Raw genomic sequence first — 17,500 nt, forward strand, 5'->3', positions numbered from 1 at the left:
ATGACAGTAAAACCACTGAACCGTCTGACGTCATTCAAACACTCCTACAAAGGTCTTGTAACGGACAATTGTACAATATAATTTTTACATTTGTAAACTTTATACTTTTTGAGATATTTACGATAAAAGAGCAATAAATTCCCATTGACTTAACATTGACCGCCTTGGCGGCAACTTTTAGCATTATGACGTGACCTACAGCTGAAAGAAATAAGCAATCAACAGCTGAACGCGAGCTACCGCTGGAGCTGTGAATCTGCTGAACGTCTTCACCTGCTGTGCCGTGGTCACTTTGTAAAACTCTCCTTCAGAGGCACATTTCTCTAATTACAGACAAGGTAAGTGTTCCGGTTTTTGGTATTTGAGTAATTTATGTCGTCAAACATTATGTAACGTTAGCATTATATGTATTAAATGATGGGTCACACATAACTAAACTAACGTTATAACGTTAGGTAGCGTTAACGTTAGTGAAATAGTTGACGTTAGCACCTTGCTACGTTGATATGTATTATGTAAGGAAACCCACTGTTAATCAACGTTAATATGTCGTCAACTTTACAGTGACCTATTAGCTGTAGGTTTCGATAGCTAACGACAATCAAACGTAACATTACATTTGTTCATTAGGCCTACTAACCAGCTAAGCAGCGTTTTAACTAGAACGTTAACGTAAACCAGAGAAGTAACGTTAGGCCTACAGATACTAGGCTCTGGTTCTATTCAACATCAGGTCACTTTCCACAGGTGTATAGAACCAAGCACCTAGAATAGATTATGAATGCAGATTGCGTGGTGCTTGATTATAGCCTAGGGCTAGGCTGTGTGAATGGTCCTGATGAAACCCACCCAAGTTAGCTACTTGTTTATGGTCATAACGTTATAGCTTCTACCGTTCACATTTTAGTTAAAGTTAACAAATATATGCTCCTGTTTTTATTTTAACAAATATTTAACGTTGTACACCGCTTGTTTGTGTATCAAATTGGCCAGGCTACGTGTCATTCTACGCTCCTGATTCTTACGTAGAAGCTAGCCTAAGTAAACACTTATCACGGTATACTATAGTTCGTCTATTGATGGGTTTCATCAGGTCCCTTTCCACAGGTGTATACAATCAAGCACCTAGATTATGAATGCATTGGTGCTTTATTAATACTCCTGTGGAAAGGGACCTTATGAAAGCCATGAATAGGCTACTGTTAGGAAATGGACAATACAACTAAAGTCTTGTTAAAACACACAACAGAAGTTGAGCTAATTTATAATGTTTGTGTTGTCAACACAGGCTACAATGTTTACTTGGCCTACTCATTTCTGCATTGTTCTGGTCTTTAAATTAAAGTGTAGCCTGGCACGTGAATCAAACTTTTCAGTTGTAGTACATTGTAATCTGTAGGAAAAAATGTGGCTGACAGACCTAGCAAGCTGTTTAAGTTATAGCAGTTGGTTATCAAGATACTTAGTATCAGAATGATCTGTCCTTACTCATATGATTATCAACAGCAACAGACCCTTTGCCTGCAAAGTTTTCTAAGCTGTTTACGTTTTATATTTAAAAAAATATGATTAGCTATCACCTATACTAAAACTGAAAACAATAAAACACAGAATTCTGCTTTGTTTGCAATTTAATATTATAGGCTAGTATTTAACTACCAGTAGCTTGATGGTGCAACAATTGTATTGTAGGCCTACTCTACCTTTTTTTAATTGTCCTAGAATTGTTGAGAGAATTATTTAAAAAGCTTAAACTGTTTACCATGTTAGTCGTTAGGTTATAATGTGTCAGCCTAATGTAATGTAACAACTTCACTTAAATACCTTAGTTGTATTGAACAATTGTACAATTGCAGACATTCCTTGTTTTGGTATAACTGTTAAACTTGTTTGCTTTTGCCTTTTAGGTTCCAGACCAGACCAGACCAGTGGTGATGACCGTGTATGACATTACGTGTGTGCCTGTCTGTGTGCACACCTGTCAACCATACATCTCTGACAATGTTGCTAGCAACATACCTACTAACATACATTCTTACAAACATGTGACCATATCTCAACATATCTGTGCACATACCATTTAACCATACTGAGACTTATCTGAGATCTACACTGAGACATTCTGAGAACTATATTGTTGTGTGAGTACTATACTCACTAACTATATGGAACATGTATACCTGTGAAATCATATTTGTCAACCATTCATACCTTTGAATCATACCTGTGCTGTAACATCTGTGGAACATAGCTGTGCTGTTAGACCTCTCTTTTTAGACCTGAGCTGTGCTGTGTGGAAAATAAGATTCTATCCTAAGTTCTGTCTAAAACTGATCATCTGAAGGGCTGACTCTTTTATTCTTCAGTGTATATATCACCATCAAATTTGACCTAATACCATTAACTGAGGCCTCTAGCTATTGCTGCCAGTTCAGAGTTACCACTGATAAATAGATCTGTCTTAGGATAATATGATTGGCATTATCAAGTATATATATACACAACTGTGATTTTACTTCAAGCTTACATTGGTAAGTGTTCATTAGTGTATACTGAGTATCATTCTGCTGTATTAAAACAAAGAATGTTGATCAATATTGAATTGACCATTTATTTTTACTGACTGTCATATACTCTAAGCTAACATCTAACCAAGTAAGTGGTTTTCAAGAATACTGTAAGACTGTGTAATCTGAATAATCATACTGTAAGTAATATAATGTTATACGCAGCAGCTTTTTTGCATTTACATGCAATGGTAATTCCCTGGAATTGCATTTTATAGTTCATACTTGGTCTTACACACACTATCATAGTCTTGCACATACACCACTATACTCATGCACACTCACTATTATAGTCATTTTACATGTATGTATGAGAGGGTATAGTCGTGTATGTGAGAGAGTATAGAAGTGTATGTGAAGGAGTATAGTAGTGAATGTGAGAGAGTATAGTAGTGTATGTGAGAGAGTAAAGAGTATAGTAGTGTATGTGAGAGAGTATAGTAGTGTATGTGAGAGAGTTTAGTAGTACATGTGAGAGAATATAGTAGTGTATGTGAGAGACTATAGTAGTGTATGTGAGAGAGTATAGTCGTATATGTGAGAGACTATAGTAGTGTATGTGAGAGAGTTTGGTAGTGTATGTGAGAGAGAGTATAGTAGTATATGTGAGAGAGAGTATAGTAGTGTATGCGAGAGAGTATACTAGTGTATGCAAGAGAGTATAGTAGTGTATGCGAGAGAGTATAGTAGTGTATGCGAGAGAGTTTAGTAGTGTATGCGAGAGACTATAATAGTGTATGCGAGAGAGTTTAGTAGTGTATGCGAGAAGGTATAGTAGTGAATGCAAGAGAGTATAGTAGTGAATGTGAGAGAGTATAGTGGTGAATGCGAGAGAGAATAGTAGTATATGTGAGAGAGTATAGTGGTGTATGTGAGAGAGTATAGTGGTGTGTGTGAGAGTTTGCATGAAACGGAAGGAGTTTGATTTCTCAGTTCCTTATTGGTTTGTCAATGTCACTTCTCTCTAGCTAGCCAATTAAAATCAAGGAAGGAGCGGGACCTACACTGTCAACAATGTTCGTGTAGACCTAGTGGTCGAGGAAAAAATCAGCCAAGTCCTATGTGACTAAATATTAAACTACTACTGCAAACCGAATGCAAATTAGGCTAAAAAGACATGAGGGGTGCCTATTCTATTGTAATTGCCTAGGCTACCAGCTCCTTTTGTCTGGCGAAGTCATATTTTAGTGAACTGAGATCTGAAAGATTGCTGCCATTGCAGTTAGCTAGTTAGCTAGCATTCCAGCAACATTCCAAAAAGGACGTGCATTACAGTTTGGCTGGCAGACGTTTTTGGTAACCTTGTCTGCTGTTGCCAGTGACTCGTGAGCCTGTGTAGTCCATGAGACAAGGCCCAAAAAGGGGCGTGTCACTACCACTTGGGGGGGCAAATTCTTACTATATTTTTCTGAAAGCTACATATCTCTAGAGTATAAAATGGTATGATAGCAAGTTGGATCTTGTAGCTTTGTGGCTGTACAGGCCTTCAAAGTTGACCTCTGATTTGAAAAAAGGAAATCCGCCTATTGGCTTTTTTTTGTTAAACCACTCATAAGAGCCCAGAAAATAATCCAAACCTCATTATTACTGATGCATATGTGGTGTTTGATGTTGGCATACATATTTTGAATCATTATGTGATTTTGCCCTTCATTTTGGTTGATAAAATTCAAGATTTATGTGTAATAATGAGCAAATCTACGTTTTCAAAGACACAACGTGTTGCAGCACTAATTGAAATGCCCACTACCTCATTAATCAATGTATTTATACCTTCCTACCTCCCAGCAGAGACTTGAAATACAAATGATTACATAGGTCTGCATTGCTATGCTATTTACTATTTGTAAATGTACTATTCGGAAACACCCCAAAATTCCAATCACATATTACCTTTACATTAAAGGAATACCATATGAAAATTGTTCACATCACCACATGTACCCAGCTTAACATAAATATTATAATTTTATAATGTCCAGGGCACATGAAATACATACAGTAATTTCCTGTGTATTAGCCGTATTGTGTATAAGCCACAGGACAGTGTTTTATGCAAGTTGAAAGAAACAAAACCATATACCATATTAACTGGCCCCGTGTATTATAGCTGAAGAAATTTTGCAAAATCAATGTATAAGCTGCAGCTAATAGTTGGTAAATTATGGTAATTGCATCACAGGTGCTAAAATGATCTACATTATACATTTCAGTTGTACTTTTGACTAGTAAGAATGTGGGAATGAGATGTAGATGAACTGGTTGGTGAAAATACTCATACTTTACACATTATTATCATTATGTACAATTATTATTATTATTATTATTATTATTATTATTATTATTATTATTATTATCATCATACTTAAAATTGTCTTTCATCTGATGTTAAAATAATTTCCATTGAAAAGAAATAATAACTATTTTCCAAGATCTACAAGTACATACATTTACAACAGTTTTAAAAATTCTACACAGTTCTGATGAGATGAGACAGAAACTGAAATTGGATCAATCCATTTTCAGAGGAACATGAGTTCATTTGCATATCTACAGCAGGCAAAGCAACACAAGAGGTTAGGGATGATCTGATTCAGGCTCATACTACAGGCAAAGATCATGACATAGAGGCTGGAGTCAGATACACCTAAGCACAAATTCCATGATACATTGACAAAGCAAAAATTAAAGACATTTACGAGCATGAGTCAAAAAAGAAAACACAGGCACATGGCAAGAGCAAGACCATCATGTTCATCAAGACTGGACATAAGAGAAGTCTTTTGTCACCCTCTTGGACCTTGGCGACACCTGAGGGGACCCCAAGGAAAACCTCTAAAGCAGCACTTGCAAAGCATTTGCAGAAACTTGCATCACTATCAGATAATCTTCCAGATGAATATAATACAGCAACAATCATTGATGGAATGTCTCTGGTCCAGAAGGTCAATAACAATGTCTCAACTTATGCAGACATTGCTGCTGCTATTCATAGCATGATCCGTAAAGAGGCAAAGCAGAGGCAGATAATTTTTTTGATTAAATTAGATTAGATTTAGCTTTACTGTCATTGTGCAGAGAACAAGTACAGAGACAACGAAATGCAGTTTGCATCTAACCAGAAGTGCAAAAAAGCAGAAAAGTGCAATGTGATATACTGTACACAGTATAGACAGGACAAGAAATATAGTGCAGTGTAGACAGTAGTATACAGTTGTTTTGCAGAAGGTGGTTTAGAGTAGCATAAATTAAATATAAATATGTGCAGTGTATTAGCAGTTAAGAGCAGAATAAATATGGCTATGTACTGTAATATGAACAATGTATGAACAACATGTACAGGTATGTGCAATGTAGTGGCGGTACCATTATAGTAGTAGTAAGAACAATATAGATATATGCAGTGTATTAAAAGAATATACAGAAAAACTGAATAAATATGGATATTTAGTATGAACCATATAGAAAGATATGTACAGTATGTACAACTATGTGCAGTGTGGTAACAGTACCATTGTAGTGCAGAAACAGTAACATTACAATAGTATTAAGTGTATGTGCAGGATGAAAAGCAGTGGAATATGGCTATGTACAGTATAAGTGTAATTACAGTATGTACATTTGTAAATAAATAGATGGATGGGATAGATGGGTGGGATAGGGTAGTGCAGTTGTGGGGGGGGGGCTAGGGGATGTCCGCCTCCTTGTTGTCCCTGTCAAGGTTGCCATGGTCGTGGACACCTCAACAGGCACAGGCAAGGAGGCATCAGGCGGGGCAGGGGGTGATGGGGGCTTAGTTGGTTGGATGTCACCGGGATGCAGAGCTAGAGTTCAGTAGGGTGACAGCCGCAGGAAAGAAGCTTCCTCTGAACCTGCTGGTTCGGATGTGGAGAGACCTGAGACGCCTCCCGGAGGGGAGTGGAGTGAACAGTCTGTGGTTGGGGTGAGAACAGTCTTTGATGATGTGTGCCTTACGCAAGCATCGCTTGCCCTGGATGGCCTCGATGGAGGGGTGTGAGGAACCGGTGATGTGTTGGGCAGTTTTCACCACCCTCTGCAGTGCTTTCCGGTCATGGGCAGAGCAGTTGCCTTACCAAACTATGATACAGTTGGTGAGGATGCTCTCGATGTTGCAGCGGTAGACGTTCACCAGGATCTGAGGAGACAGATGGACATCAGAAAGAAGATAAGACGCTGGTGAGCCTTTTTGATCAGGGTAGAGGTGTTGAGGGTCCAAGAGAGGTCCTCAGAGATGTGGACACCCAGAAACTTGAAGCTGGTGACATGCTCCACCTCAGTCCTGTTGATGAGAATGGGTGTGTGTGTGCTAGCTTTAGACTTCCTGAAGTCCACAATGAGCTCTTTGTTCTTCTTGGTGTTGAGAGCCAGGTTGTTATCAGTGCACCACGATGTTAGGTGCTGGACCTCCTCCCTGTAGGCCATCTCATCGTTGTTGCTGATGAGACCAATCACCGTAGTGTCATCTTTAAACTTGACAGTGGTGTTAGAGCCATGTACAGGTGTGCAGTCGTAGGTGAAGAGGGAGTAGAGGACAGGGCTCAGCACACATCCCTGTGGTACACTGGTGTTCGATGGCTGAGAAGGTGCGATTATCTAACCTAACAGACTGAGGTCTGTTGGTTAGGAAGTCCAGAATCCATAAGTTTGGTTTTTCTTTTATCACATACACATTTATTGGTAGATGTTTTTTCTTTACCTTGACATGTTTCAACATATACTTCCGTCTTCATCAGAAGGTCACACGGTGGAGTAGTGTGACGCATTTTTATCAGCTAATGTTGTTACGGAGGTGTGATCCACCTGTCAGTTTTCAAAGACATGAGCACCCCTCATGTCTTTGTAGCCTAATTTGCATTCGGCTTGCAGTAGTAGTTTAATATTTAGTCACATAGGACTTGGCTGATTTTTTCCTCCACCACTAACGTTATACGAACTGTGTTGACAGTGTAAATGCTAGGTCCCGCAGCAATTTTTCAGGACTCGGTTCACTAAAATATAACTTAGCCAGACAAAAGGAGCTGGTAGCCTAGGCAATTACAATAGAATAGGCACCCCTCATGTCTTTGTAGCCTAATTTGCATTCGGTTTGCAGTAGTAGTTTAATATTTAGTCACATAGGACTTGGCTGATTTTTTCCTCGACCACTAGGTCTACACGAACATTGTTGACAGTGTAGTAGGGGTGGGCGGATCGATCTAAATATCGATAGTATCGATGCCAACACTGGTATTGGTATTTGATCGATACAACTGTAATTGAATCGATATTTTAATTTAAATATCTCTCCTCTACGTTCACTAGTTGCTTGTGTCTTCCACCTCTACAATCCTGAGCGAACGCTGCTTTCACATCTTGCCCACTTTGCTCCTCCTCCCCCTCCTGCTGCTCTGCTGTGATTCGTTGTTGTGTCGTCACGTGACTCACTGACACAACGCGCAGAGGAGCAGCGAGGCCGATAGCACATTGAATGAGAGATCAGGATGGACAAGAGGAAAAGAAGTGTTGTGTGGAGCTATTTTACGGCACTAATGATAGTACTGCAACTTGTGATACGTGTAAAAAGAGCATTCGATACTGTGGCAACACTACAACCTATACAAACACTTAAAAACACATGTCAAGGAAAATGCTGAGCTACAAAAACGAAGAAATGAGGAGGGAAATCCATCCACTTCCAGACCCCCGGCACAGAGACAGAGTTCGTTGGGAGAGTCATTTCAGAGAGGCAGAGAATACCCAGGTAGCTTGTAAGAGTAGGCTAATATTATGTTAGCATGTCATATCCTGTCTTCAGTTAGTGTGATTGCTCAAGAATAAGACATCGCGAAGCTGAGAGCAACCTGACGAACTTTAATTCTTACATTTAGACCTGGGCTGTATTCACTTATCCTGCGCGCCCCCTCTAACATTAGATTACATTTGTGCAACTTGTGCACTTGTTATTTAGGCCTACAGCCTAACGGTGTGCTAATATAATGTCCATTGTCTAGCATGGCAAAAACCTTTGAGCTGTTGTCTAAGATAACAACTGGCTCGTCCATATGCTTGCATATAGGCTATCATGCACTCCTGATTGCTTCCATCTAGTCAAGCATGTCCATCATTATCGCATATATTGATAAACTAGAAAATAAACATGAATGTTGTTGAGCAATCACACACATTTTGTTGTAGGCCTAGTATAGATCAGACGTTCAAATAATATATGCAGCCCATTGAAACGTGTTATCTATAAACATAGTATTTTTTGCTCATGTGACCTGCTATATTTAGGCTAAATTAAAACCAGAAAAAAGGGAGAGATTTTTGTTATTCGTTATTTATTTATTTTTTAAAAAGGCTGTAAAATTTGGTTTGCATTTATTCTACAGTGCCTAATAACTAATAATTCTGTGCACTTCAATACATTAATAAAAACATATTGCCTAAAGAATTGATCATTCATTCACCTCAGAAATAATGACATCCTGCTCTCCCCTACACAAAAGTATTTAGTGAAAAAAGTAGTGAAAAAAGTATCGTATTGGTATCGTTATCGGCAATACGGACCCTATATGTATTTGGTATTGGATCGATACCAAATTTTGCAGTATCGCCCACCACTACAGTGTAGGTCCCGCTCCTTCCTTGATTTTAATTGGCTAGCTAGAGAGAAGTGACATTGACAAACCAATCAGGAACTGAGAAATCAAACTCCTTCCGTTTCATGCAAACTCCCTTCCGTTTCATGCAAACTCTCTCACACACACCACTATACTCTCTCACATACACCACTATACTCTCTCGCATACACTACTAAACTCTCTCGCATACACTATTATAGTCTCTCGCATACACTACTAAACTCTCTCGCATACACTACTATACTCTCTTGCATACACTAGTATACTCTCTCGCATACACTACTATACTCTCTCTCACATACACTACTATACTCTCTCACATACACTACCAAACTCTCTCACATACACTACTATACTCTCTCACATACACTACTATAGTCTCTCACATATACGACTATACTCTCTCACATACACTACTATAGTCTCACATACACTACTATAGTCTCTCACATACACTACTATATTCTCTCACATGTACTACTAAACTCTCTCACATACACTACTATACTCTCTCACATACACTAGTATACTCTTTACTCTCTCACATACACTACTATACTCTCTCACATTCACTACTATACTCCTTCACATACACTACTATACTCTCTCACATACACGACTATACCCTCTCATACATACATGTAAAATGACTATAATAGTGAGTGTGCATGGGTATAGTGGTGTATGTGCAAGACTATGATAGTGTGTGTAAGACCAAGTATGAATTAAGGCCTAGACGGCTCCTCATACATCACTGCCTCTGCATCATTTATAGCATCAGTATCAAACGATTTTGAATTTAGGGGGTGTGACGTGAGATCAATATGTTGATGGATATCCTTGCAGCATGCTCCTCCAGACCCAACTAATGATCAATTTGTTAAAGGTGTGGCAGGATCCTGCAGACTTTTCTGGCCCCCTCTGCATTAATGTAAAAAAGTAATGTATACTCAATGAGCTCTGGGTACATGGCTCTCCCACTGAGTAGATTTCTGTCAAACACTCTTTGTCTTGGAAGATTAAGTTTGGAACTGTGTTATCTAACTTCCTGCCCTCTCTCTCTCTCTCATCCTCTCTCTTACTCTCTCTCTCTCCCTCTGTTTCTCATCCTTTCTTTCTCTTTCTCTCTTTCATCTCTCCTTCTCTCTCTCCTCTCTACCTCATCTTTCTTTCTCTCTCTTTCTCTGTCAACCCCCCCCCTTCATCTCATCACTCCTTTCCCTCCCTCTAATGTCTCCCTCGCCCTTTCTCCTCCACCATCCCTCCCTCCTCCTCTCCTCCTCTCTCCCTCTCTCCCTCTCTATCTCACACTGGCTACCTCTCACTCTAGTGTGTGTACGGGCGGAGTGTTCAACTGCACAGAGGACCCATGTGATGGTGAGTGACGGTGTGGGGCAGTGCAGATGTATGGTCTCACCAGACTCACTCACTTCCTGAAGATAGTCTGGATACCCACAATTGTGAAATGTTTCCCACCCTGGCATCATAATTGGCATAGATTTTGCATTGAATTTTTAAGTTATTGGTCCAGCCTCACCATTCACATTGATCATGGACTCCTAAAGTTACTTCCTACTTTGCTTAACCTTTACAAACTGATAATAAACAGCACGGGCGGTCAGGAAACTACAGTATGTATTTACACATTATTTCGACTGCAATGTTTTGATGTTTGTGGGTGTTGCTACTACCTTAGTTTCAGCAATATAGGCGCGCTCACTCAAGTACTTTATGAAGTATTTTGTGTGTGAAGTGTGACACTGAAGACGGCTTGACACTGAAACGCGTCTGTAGTCAAGGGCATGGTACAATAAATCCTTTTAAAAGTAACATACAAGAGAGTGCGGTTTCCTGTTGCTACCTTTCCACAACCATTTTTGGTTTTGAGACTAACCTCACCCCCTTTCGTCGCTGATTGGCCCACCATCCTGGTGGCTGAGGGAAACTTAAACGCTTTGAGAGGACCCTGATTAGTATCTCAGTGAAATGAAAATATGCAGCGATTCCCCTAAGCCTTGCCCCTAACCCTCTCAGACGTCCGGTCAAATATCAATTACCTTCTCGAGCCCTGATACTCTTATCAAAAAGTCCCGTACCTTTTGTTTGTCCCCGTAGAGAGTGTGTTTAGTGTCCTTACAAAGGCTTCCTTGGCTCTCAGGTCAGATGCTGGAGGTATTTCAGTTGGCTGGTGCAGTACTGTTCTTCAGAGTGGACAGATCAAGCTCCTTGTATTCCATCAGCATTTTTGCAGATGCACAGAATACTAATCTAACATGTTTAACAGTCTTTGGTTCCATAATATCTTTAAAAGATCCTGCTAAATAGTTATTAGTCATTAAATCTCTAATGAATTAAAAAAACTGACTCATCCAGTAGCACTTTATAATAACTAATTGTTCCCTTGGTATTAAACGTTTCTATCTGCATTATGAGTAGTTCTGAGAAACTGAGCTTCAAAGTTTTAGAATTTCATAGAGTTGTACTGATAAGTGGAACAAGCCTCTTTAGATATAATGTCCAAAAATGCATACAACTTCAAGAAACACCTCACTTCACCTTATTAAGTTGTCACAGAATAAGAATATGTCAATAACTCAATTTTGACAAAAAATGATATAACCTTGCAATTATAAGGGGATGAACTGTAGAGATAGGACATAGTATTGTCTATGGTGTCTATGGTTAGTTGTGCGTATGGTATTGTCTACGGTGGCCTCCACGGTAGACCCACTTGTGTGATGTGTTTGTGCCCACCTCAGTGGACTGTGAGTGGGGGAGCTGGTCTGAGTGGACCCCCTGTTCAGCGAGCTGTGGTTCTGGACAGCAGACAGCCAGTCGGACCATCCTGCAGGCTCAGCAATATGGCGGAGTGGAGTGTGAGGGCCCAACAGACCGAACCAGGACCTGTGCCGCACCTGACTGTGGTAGGTAGTGTGTGTGTGTGTGTGTGTCTGTAAGATTCACTCTCCTCTCTCTCTCTCTCTGTCTCTCTCTCTCTCTCTGTGTGTGTGTGTGTGTGTGTGTGTCTGTAAGATTCACTCTCCTCTCTCTCTCTCTCTCTCTCTCTCTGTGTCTGTGTGTGTGTGTGTGTGTGTGTGCCTGTGTCTGTGTCTGTGTACATACAGTAAGTGTACACATTCCCTATGTTAAGTGTTTCTATAGTATGTGTGAAAGATAGTTGTGCAGGATCTTTAGTGAAGATCGCAGTACTGTACTCATCAAAGTCAGTGGTTTGTGTGTGTGTGTGTGTGTGTGTGTATCGTGAGGCACTCTTCTTAGGTGCTCTTCACCTTGAAAGAGAAATGATGCTACTTTGACAATGGAGGGTTCAAATAGCCAGCTGTGTCCATCAACAGGAGTCTACTTTCTGCCCTGAAGAAGCCGACACTAAGAACACCTGAGAAGCCTTAGTGTCATTTCCTGAAAGTATCGTCTTTCATGCAGTCACATTGTTCTCTCTCTCTCTCTCTCTCTCTCTCTCTCTCTCTCTCTCTCTCTCTCTCTCTTTCTCTCTTTCACTCTTTTCCTCTACCTCACTCTTTGACCCTCTCTATCCTGCTTCCCCCCTCTCTCCTTCTCTGTATCCCTTTGGTACCCTTTTCTTCCTCTCTTTCTATTCTTTCTCTCCCTCCTTGCCTCTCTTCTATCCCTCTCTCTCTCCATCCCTCTCTATCTCTATCCTTTCTGCCGCATGTAGCATGTCCGGAGGGGGAGACGTGGCGGTGGCCGGACGCAGGTTCTAGAGGTGTGTTTTGTGAGCGCACCTGTGAGGACATGTACCTGAGCTCCGCGCTGAACTGCACCGACGCCCACGACAACCACACCGAGGGCTGTGTGTGTGAGGAGGGACGTTACCGCGACAACCAGGGACGCTGCGTCATACCTGCACTGTGTCAGTGTGATGATGAGGGGGCGCTGAGAGATGTAGGCCTTCACTCACACACACACACACACACACACACACACACACACACACACACACACACACACACACACACACACACAATCACAAACAACTGCACATGGACACAAACACTGCTCTAAAAAACACTTCCCAAAACGCAGACACACACAAACATATACACACACATGCACACATACCAGAAATACTACACACATACAGTTTGCATGTCTGCATACAAGTAGACATAAACACACAAACACACACACACACACACACACACACACACACACACACACACACACACACACACACACAATCTTGATGCTCACACATCTCTCTTATAAACTCTGCACAAACGTATGCCACACACACTTTCTCTGTCATACTCACAAACATGCACATGCTTACACACACACACACACACACACACACACACACACACACACACACACACACACACACACACACGCACACATACACACACAAAAGCAGTCATTCATACATATGTATTTAGTCTTAAATTCTTTCATCCATAAACATGAATAGTAAGTGCAGAGGCACACCAATGCCCTCCATCTTCACAAGCAAGACACTCACACACTCACACACTTACACACTCACACACTCTCATTGCTTGCATAGGCACACACACTCACACAATCAAGTCCATACATATGCATGGCACAGTCATTCACATAAACATAATGATAAACTCTCTCAAATACTCATAACATGGATGCACAAACACACATACGTACACACACACACACACACACACACACACACACACACACACACACACGTCCATCCATATGCATGTATCAACCTCATTCATAAACATCAACTCACAATGATCAACCACTCTGTCTCTCTTTCTCACATACATTCACTGACACACACACTCACACACACACACACACTGGCACTGGCACCTGCTCACATGCGTGCACATACACTCTCTCTCTCTCTCTCTCTCTCTCTCACACACACACACACACACACACACACACACACACACACACACACACACACACACACACACACTCACACATATAAAGTCTGGGCTTTTCTCAATATGCGTTCTTTTCTATACTTGTGTTCTCATGAACTTGAAAATCATTCTGAAAATCAATCACCGCTGAAGTACTGTTCCAATTCACAAGTTCGCATTTATTCAAGAACGCGTAACATTTCCGGAAGTGTTCTCGAATCGTTGGTTTTATCAAGGATGCATGAGGTGGTGACTTGGTGGATTGAAGATTCCACAATGCATTACGTCAGCTCAGCCGTGACACTAACATAAGAGAAATGGCAACCTTGTTGCCTCTTCTTCGGCACATTGATACATAATACCTATCATAATTGCTGCTACAATCCGATCCATGTTTAGGCTATAAACAGTAGGCTACAGGCTTCACAACTAACGTTAAAAATGTCAAAAATACTGGGTAGACCAATAGAGCAATAGGTAAATGACTAGACTCTCAAGCTGTTCCGAGAGAATGGCTGCTTTTGGCAAGAACGCTGCTGTCTCAAACTGCAAATTGAGCGTCCTGTGTCCTTGCGTTCTCCAGAGTCTGGACTCACAATCTTAACTTTTCATGTTCAAACTTTCAAGAACGGGAGACCGTTCTTTAATGTACTTTGTATTGAGAAAAGCCCTCAGTCTTACATTCACTCACACAGCAGCCCTGTTGCATTGTTGTGTGTTTGTGCTCCTCATTACCCTCCTCAGTGACTAACGCAGACTAATAGTTTGGGCTGATTGATGTGCCTGTAGGCATTCACATTACAGAGCGCTTCTCTCATCACTCCTGTTTTTTTAATTACGCTCTGAGCCCTCAGAAGACAGCACAACACATCCCTAATTCGAGACGCCACTCTTGTCTAAGCCTTTATGCTGCCGGGGTGGGGGGGGGGGGTGTGGTATATCACACACGCGGAACGCTTGTGTTGTTCCAGCTCGGCCGGCCATGGCCAATGGGTTGTACGACAGGTGGCTGATGGCTGGTAATTGTAGCCCTAATGAACACTGTAGAAATGCCAGAGAGAGCCATTGCAGCATGGGCGGCAAGGGGGGGGGGGGGTTGGATTACACACACACACACACACACACACACAAACACAAACACGCACTTGTGCATCTCCTCCTCCTCTGAGGGGCCTTTTGACTGAACAATTATGATATTTTTTTTGGTGTTGTTTAGCATTATTACTGAAAGTGTAAATATCCTTAAATTATCTGAGTTTGTGTGTGTGTGTGTGTGTGTGTGTGTGTGTGTGTGTGTGTGTGTGTGTGTGTGTGTGTGTGTGTGTTAATGTGTATGTGTGTGTGTGCACAATCTCTGTGTGTATGTATCATATGTTCATTCTGTGTATATATTTATTTATAAGTGTGTGTGTGTGTGTTTGTGTGTGTGTGTGTGTGTGTAGGCTGGCTCGGAGTGGGAAATGGACTGCCTGTTGTGCCGCTGTGTTAACGGCCAGAAGAGATGCCAGTCAATCTGTCCTCCTTTACAGTGCAAAGAGGTAAGACATGACACACTCAGAAGCTTATTTCAGAGGGAGGAGGTTCCGCTGGGGTGTGTGTGTGTGTGTGTGTGTCTGATTTTGCATGTTTATGTGTGTCAGGATCAGGTCAGCAGCTTTGGACACACAACATGTCCCATGCGCCCAGTGTGTGTGTGTGTATGTGTGTGTAAGTGACTTTCAGGTCCCTCCTCCCCTCAGTCCTCCTCCTCTTTCCTCTCCTCTTTTTTTCTTCTCCTCCATCTCTCTCTCATCTCTCCAGCCGCTTTCTTTCAGTTTCTCTAGCCCACCCCCCTCCTTTCTTCTCCCCTCTCCTCCTCTCCTTTCCCCTCCCTTTCCCCATGCCCCCTCCTCCTCTCTTTCTTTCCCTCTCCTCCATCCTCCCCTCATCCTCCCCGTCCCCTCCTCTCCTCCTCTCCTCTCCTCCTCACCCCTCTCCTCTCCCCTCCTCCCCTCCTCCTCTCCCCTCCTCCCCTCCTCTCCTCTCCTCCTCTCCCCTCCTCCCCTCCTCCTCTCCTTTCCTCCCCTCATCCTCTCCTCCTCCCCTCCTCTCCTCTCCTCTCCTCCTCACCCCTCCCCTCCTCTCCCCTCCTCTCCTCTCCTCCTCCACTCCTCTCCTCTTCTCCTCCTCCCCTCCTCTCCTCTCCTCCCCTCCTCTCCTCTCCTCTCCTCTCCTCCTCTCCTCTCCTCCTCCCCTCCTCTCCTCTCCTCTCCTCTCCTCCTCTCCTCCTCTCCTCCTCACCCCCAGACCTCCATGTCTGACCTCTGCTTAGTCTCCATTTCTAACATATTGACCTGTAGTCGGTAGTGCACTAAACGTCTGCCTTGCTGCCCCCAACTCTCATTACTCCATTCAAATGAGCGCCCTGGTTCACCTCCAGCACCGTGCACTCACTCACGCAGGGGGACACAGGGGAGCTCACCCAGGCCCCGCCCCAGAGCAGTGCACTCTGGGAGATGTAGTCGGTCATTTGTCAGTGACTGGTGCTACTCTCTGCTAGGGAGGGTGATTCTCTCTCATACACACACACAGACACACACACACACACACACACACACACACACACACATACAGACCCAGGAGCTATTTTGAGCCTAGCCAGAGGGAATGACATTTCTCTCCTGCATACATCCCTCACTGTCTCTCTCCCTCCCCTCTCTCTCTCTCTCTCATCCAGGGTGAAGTGAAGGTTCTGGAGGGAGGGAGCTGCTGTCCAGTGTGTATGAAGGAATTCCCAGGTAACCAACAGAAACCAGCTTGTACCCCTCCCCCTCCTCTGTCCCTTTCAATCCCACTGCAACCAGGTCCACTCACACACTCACCATGCAGGCTAATGATAGGATGGTCCATCACACACTCACCATGCAGGCTAATGATAGGGGGCAATTCCACACAAAACTGTCGTATCCATAACGCCAACACAATGCCATGGTATTTACTGGCGTTATGGACGTGACAGTTTTGCGTGGAATTGCCCTAACATGGTCCAGAGTAATCCTGAATCTACCCATCTCATTGCAGTGCTACTACAGAGACATTCTTTCTCAAACCTTAACCTTAGTGTCATTAACAGTGCAATGGAGAGGGATAAAGTGCATTGTGTGTCATGATATCATGGCATGAACTGGCTTCACAGTAAATGGCTGTGCTGTCATTATCATTAACAGTGCAATGGAGAGGGATAAAGTGCATTGTGTGTCATGATATCAGTCCTGTACAGGGAGCCCTGGGAGGTGAAGGAGTCCTCCATCATCACAGCTCTCTCTTCATCTCCCTCTCTCTCTTCATCTCTCTCTCTCTCTCTCTTCATCTCTCTCTCTCTCTCTTCATCTCTCTCTCTCTCCATCTCTCTCTC

The 17,500-nt window shown here is 42.3% G+C and overlaps 1 protein-coding gene across 1 annotated transcript in view; it reads left to right on the top strand.

Moving 5' to 3' along the window:
• Nucleotides 1–17,500, top strand: part of sspo (SCO-spondin) — a 136,379-nt gene that overhangs the window by 110,316 nt on the left and 8,563 nt on the right. Inside the window, 5 exon segments of the mRNA XM_076291439.1 lie at nt 10,542–10,588; nt 11,971–12,135; nt 12,909–13,135; nt 15,549–15,644; nt 16,823–16,883. Coding sequence (XP_076147554.1) covers nt 10,542–10,588; nt 11,971–12,135; nt 12,909–13,135; nt 15,549–15,644; nt 16,823–16,883 — 596 coding nt within the window.

Source organism: Alosa pseudoharengus, unplaced genomic scaffold (assembly GCF_046254945.1).
Source record: "Alosa pseudoharengus isolate Yale_2024_CS ecotype anadromous, Long Island Sound unplaced genomic scaffold, YU_APseudo_1.1 YU_APseudo_1.1_scf_18, whole genome shotgun sequence".
Lineage (NCBI taxonomy): Eukaryota > Metazoa > Chordata > Actinopteri > Clupeiformes > Clupeidae > Alosa > Alosa pseudoharengus.